This window comes from Drosophila elegans, unplaced genomic scaffold (assembly GCF_018152505.1).
Source record: "Drosophila elegans isolate 14027-0461.03 unplaced genomic scaffold, ASM1815250v1 contig_208, whole genome shotgun sequence".
Taxonomy (NCBI): Eukaryota; Metazoa; Arthropoda; class Insecta; order Diptera; family Drosophilidae; genus Drosophila; species Drosophila elegans.
This window is the reverse complement of record NW_024545578.1, coordinates 12,095,589-12,101,263: the sequence shown is the minus strand read 5'-3', so window position 1 is coordinate 12,101,263 and position 5,675 is coordinate 12,095,589. Positions and strand designations below refer to the sequence as shown.

At 35.5% G+C, this 5,675-nt stretch overlaps 1 protein-coding gene across 1 annotated transcript; it reads right to left on the bottom strand.

The window, feature by feature from the left end:
* Positions 1-992: 992 nt before the first annotated feature.
* Positions 993-2,912, bottom strand: LOC108135535. The gene is made up of 3 exons (XM_017256281.2): positions 2,394-2,912; positions 1,500-2,194; positions 993-1,188 (listed from the first exon to the last, which is right to left on the bottom strand). The coding sequence occupies exons 1-3, from the start codon at positions 2,872-2,874 to the stop codon at positions 1,126-1,128; spliced, it is 1,239 nt and encodes a 412-aa protein (XP_017111770.1). The 5' UTR covers positions 2,875-2,912; the 3' UTR covers positions 993-1,125.
* Positions 2,913-5,675: the final 2,763 nt, after the last annotated feature.

Sequence of the window (5,675 nt, the reverse complement as noted above, 5' to 3'; positions counted from 1 at the left end):
AGGGCGTATTTTTTAATCCGCACTCTTTTCTGGGTTTGGTTGTGTACCTCTTGAATGGCTCTCCAGATGGTAAGGGGAAAGATAGGGGATCCGAGCAAGAAGAAGCTGGAGACAGAGACAGAGACTCAAGTTGAAGTGCAGCCTGAAATGCTGCGGCGCATGCGCAACGAAGCCGATGTCGGCTTATTTATGGCCTTTTGGTTTGGGGCCTTTGGTTCTTTATTTTCTCTGTTGGTTTTCGTTTTTTCATCTTAGTTTTTTTTTATTTTGCCTTAGGTTCGTTGGCTCTTTGGGGTTTGCCCTTTGTTAAAATGCATATATGGTCTTATTTCGTTGTAGTTCTTCTCCTTCTGCTTCCCTTTCCGCGTGAGAGTGTATGCCTGGGCAGTATTTTTTTTTATATTTATTTTCTTTATTATAGTGTGCGCACAGAAGACGAAAGAAAATTTCACAAGGCGTCGCCAGTTTGTCTGGCGTGTCTGCCATGGCAGGCCTATCTTGCCTCTCCCTCTGATCGCTCTTTCAATTTCTGGGCAGTGCTACCCAAACAGCTACTTTCCCGACGCATCTGGCTATAAAGAACTCTTGAGCTTATAGAAAATAAACCTTCGTCTCAGGATTAATAATCTATTAACATCAAGAAACAGTTGGAGCCATGCAAACACGTCAAGAAATCCACCTCCCAACGGAAATCAATTTTTAGTTTTTTCTTTTCACTTTACATTTGATATATTTCCACAAAAATAGTGAAACCCACTGAATATATTTTCCTCATATTAATGGTTTAATTGTGTCCGTTGCTAATTGCCAATACCTTCTATTACAATGCTACTGCCTTGGCCAAAAGCCGAATGCTGGTCTTACACATTTTTTTATTTCCTTTGTTTTAAGACTTAATTTAAAGTTTAACCCCAAGCCCTCAATTTGAAATAATACACTGTTAAATTAATTATGAACGGAAACATTACTATTTATTCAGTAGGAAATAATTAACAGATGTCATGAAATACACTTTTTCGTGCTCTTTATGATTAAAGAAAATTAATAACCATAATATTTTTTGAAGCAGACGATATTCATCGTCTGGATTCTTGTTAGTTTTTAGCACACAATGGTATACATTTTTTAAAACAAATTCCAACTGAATTGAGTGTGTTTTTTGATGACGAGTACACCACACCACAGGCTCTGAAAAGAATCGTATGTTATTTAATACGTATGAATTGTAATAAAGCTTTTTTGATTTTTAAAAGTTTTCATTATTTATAGATTTTAAATTCCCAAAAAACTGAAAAATGAAATCAATTTACTGTTTCTACAAACAGTTACATTTTTTTTTAAATATTTATCAACTGTCAAAACCATTTGAGTAACCACAATTTCGTCATCAACAAAATTAAAACAAAATTATCTTCAATTTTTAAATGACATAATCGATTGAAAAGTCTTTAGTAATGGTAATGTGAACTTTTAAATAAATTAGCTTAATCCAAACTCACTTCATTGGTGGCTCCAAATTCATCACCGACGGTAATGACTAAAGGATTATCTGTCTGAACTCCGTTCATCTTTAAAATGGCGACAGCCGGAAAGACCACATCTTTTGTAATATTGTGGCAAGCGAAGAGATCGAGCTTACGTAGTTTCTTGCAACGGCTTAGCAAGATAATGATGCCATTGTTGGTAATGTTGTACGAATTCTGCAGGATCAGTTCCTCCAGCTGATTTAACTTAGTAATGTAATGATCAATGTAGAAATTGTCTTCCAACTGACAGTCGAGTCTCTTCAAAGCCCTTAGCTTAGATATAGTTGTGGCTTCATCTATATCGATATCTCGAAGTGTTCCTGGGCAAAAGCGCAGGGATTCCAAAGTTTCGGCGTATTTGGATACCGAAGTTCCCAAAATGTTGTTCAGTTTCATGAGGGGAGAAGTGTTGTCTATTGTCAGGTATTTGAGAGTCGGTAAATAAGGCAATTGCGTGTAGAAGATCCCGTAACCAATTCTGAGTAAATCGATCTTAGGCCACAATTGACCTCCCTCAATGTTTCTGGGAATTCGGATGTCGCCGAATTTTATATCCAACTCTTCAAGAGCTTTCATGGGCGAACAAACTTTATAAATATCGATTGGGTCTCCTTTTTTGTTAAATATTGACAGGGACTTTAGATTTACAAGTACGCTGAGTCCTTCCACTGAAATTATACATTTAAAGGTTTTAAAGGATTCTTAGAAAAACAATATGATATGAATTTTATTAAGGGCATTCCGTAAAGTACATAAATAAATTCGTGATTGACCAACATTTTTCTCGGTTAATTTGGGAATATGTATATTTTTCAGATAACTACAAAAATAGAATAAATTTAGAGTGAGACACAAGGCAATACTTACAGTCACGACGGTCGAAATTAAACAGTTGCAAGTTATTCAGCTTCGGTAACTTCAGCATAGTATCGACCACATTAACTCTTTCAAAATCGTTAATAAATCCGACCCAGGTAAGATTTTGCAGGGTCAATATCAGTGGAGAGACATGGTTCCAAAAATTGTTGCGAACGGGAAAAAAGAACTCCTTGACGTTGGGACAGAACTTGGAAGCCAGTTTTGCTACAACCACGCTTTTGTTCGCAGTTTGGCTAAAGATTCTGTTAACAGACGATCCACACAGAGCCAGAATTGCTGACCATTCCGGAATCGGACGTTCCTCGAATTGGATTTCCTTGTAAGTGTCGCCAGCTTCCAAAACAAAAGCCTTTCCCAGCATTGGATGAGCTTGGGCGACATTCAGTTTATCCTTAATATTGGATACTTTTTTTAAAATCAAGGCCAGGACCTCCAGTGGCAAATTTAACAAATTACAAGTAGTTGCCATTTTTCTAACTCAAGCTTTTAAGTTCCAAACGACCTATATACTTTGAATGCTTCGAATGAACTAATCGAAATCTCGAAAGGCAACCAATGTTCGGTCGATTAGCGTATAACAATATATCGATATGTATACAGGGATGGACTAATATAATTGGTTTAAGAAACCAAGAATTTAAAATACTTACATACATCAAAGCTCATAAAGATTTTGTTAGTGTTTACTTAATATGTATATTCTATGTTATGGAAAGTTATGATATTTACTGTTTTTTTTTGTTAAAACGATGGGACGACAGTGAAAAACTTAAATTCGAATTTTACCGTCTACCGCCAATGTCTTCCTCTTCCAAATGCTAAAACAATTGCTTGCTTTTTTTTAATTTTTTTGGTAGGGTTTTCTTAATTTAATATAAATGTCATATTGATTTTTTTAGAGATACGGTAATTATATGTATGTATATCTAAATATTATACCAGCAAAGAAATATTAATAATTTAGTTTCAATTCCAGTTAATATCATTATCTTGCAGCCCTTAAATGGCACAGAGTTATCGGTATTATCGATGTACTAAAAATGAAAAAAGGGATTTCCCAAAAATCATGACATGCTTCTACTCAGTGGTCGGCACACTGTAACATACTGTAACATGCTCTCACTTATTTGTGTGAGTAATTTGCACGCCGAAGCTTGTCAGTGTGAGTGAATTTTTATACTTTTTGTGTCGGCCTCTGCCGCCGCGCTTCTGCTGCTCTGCCGAGTTGGCCTTAGCCTTTACACTGCTACTAATCATTATTTCATATTAACTCTTACATAACTCATAATTAATATTAACTCTTACATGTGTTCCTTAGGAAATTTTTTTTTTAGAAAAATTGTAAAGTTATACTCCTACCACAACTATAATTTGAGTTTCGGGGCATTAAAAAAATTTATTTTATGATGAATTGAACCGCTGCAGCAGTGTTAAGTTAATTCCAAATAATTTCAGAAATGGATGTACACATTCTTTTGTTTATTCCTACAAAATTGTCAGGGGAAATTGCACCTTTCATCGATTGTTTAGATCAGGTTGTACAACGCGACTCGATCTAATCAAATTTTACGCAGCATTGATCACCCCAAAGACTCGACCCTTTTACATTGGCAAATTTTGCAGTTTCTTACCCTTCGCCCGCCTGATCACCAGATTTAAATGGAAATTCTCACGTTTTTGGGATCGGCTAAAGTGGAGGGATGTTGAGGTGATAGGAGTGGATCATTTTCACACGCCTCTATTTTTCATGCGTTCTGCTTCCGCGCCTACTGCCAATTACATTCGTGCAACTGTCAGCCGTTCAATGACAATGACAGCATAGGGTTAAGTTCTGCCCCCATTCCCTGATCAGCAACCTTATATGTACATACATATATAGCCCACGATCACTGAACGATTTTTCCTATTTATTTGTGTACACTGTACACTGTTTTGGCAGAATTGGCCATAGGTACACAAGTATAAGATGAAAAGAATTTAAGAGTATCGATTGGTAATTTAAAAATAAATATACAATTAAAATAGTAGAAAAAGGGGTTCTTATATTAAAAAATTAACAAAAAGACCATCATAATAAAAATCTGAAAACTATTTGAATTTTTAAGTACACCCAAAAAAAGTTGTAATTGTTACATGATAAGATGAGGATTAAAATATTATTTCGAGAGTATCAAAATAAAACTTTTATGGTTTAAGCTTCAGTCTATATTCATTATTAAAATAAAATTATAAAAATTAAAAAATAAAAAATATATATATTATTTTTCTTAGTTAGTTACGAGCATTTAAATAAAACATATAAAACTCATGCTTATGATATAAAAGTTCTTAAAATAATTAAAAGTATGGAAATACAAATAATTAATTTTAAAATCAAGATATTAAGTCTAAATTTATCTACAAAGTTGTTTATAAGAAACATATTTGGCAATATTCATAAATTATTAAACAAGGAAAACAAACTTTTTTCCCTCAGTGAGCTGCAAATGATCAGAGCCCAAATCATGCATATGAAACCATTATGTGAGGGAGATCAATTTGAACAAAGCTCCTCCTTCGATCCCCTCGATCTGCATAGGCTGAAAGAAGGGAAAATAAGGAGCGATTCGTACAGGTTATCCTGCCTGTGCATGTAATGATCGTGGCTGATCGCATTCGGATCTGCTTTTGTGCCTCACGCAATTTGTGCGCTGAATAATGCCGAGCATTGCTATCATTGACCCCTAATAACGAATTCGTGCCCAACTTAATTGCAGACATATTGATGAGGCCCGGACCGGGGATAATCCTCGCAACCTTTTCCCCTTCCCAATTTGGGTTTCCATGTTTTTTTTTTCCTTTTTGCCATTTGCGTGTCATTTTCTAAGTAGAATTGGCATTTCTTTTATCTCCAAGGAGATCAGATCAGATATCAGAAAAGGTCGAAGGACGGCAACAATTGAGAGTAAAAGTAAATGTTGTTGATCCATATATCAGCCATTCCCTATCCCATTCGCAGCCCCTTTCGGAGATCGTGATCACTTGTTTGTTTAAGTGCTTAGCAGGTTCATCGTCATCGAAATGTTTCTGCTTCGTTGATTTAACAAAATATTAAATCCTTTTGTTTGCCTCGCCAACAGGTGGAGGATCGAGATCTTCCCTCACCCTGTTTTTTTTTTTTCCGCCAACTGTGTGCTAATTGGATTATGTGTTGCTTAATGATCCCTCGAGGATGTCGAGTGTTAATCACTTAAGCATCCACAGAACATAGCCCGCCATATCCATATTCTG

Excerpts from the sequence above, each read along its gene's own strand:
- LOC108135535 (XM_017256281.2), bottom strand. The coding sequence starts at position 2,874 with ATGGCAACTACTTGTAATTTGTTAAATTTGCCACTGGAGGTCCTGGCC. Across the intron at positions 2,195-2,393 it reads TAATTTCGACCGTCGTGACT|TGGAAGGACTCAGCGTACTT; the intron begins GTAAGTATTGCC and ends GTATAATTTCAG. Across the intron at positions 1,189-1,499 it reads AATTTGGAGCCACCAATGAA|AGCCTGTGGTGTGGTGTACT; the intron begins GTGAGTTTGGAT and ends GATTCTTTTCAG.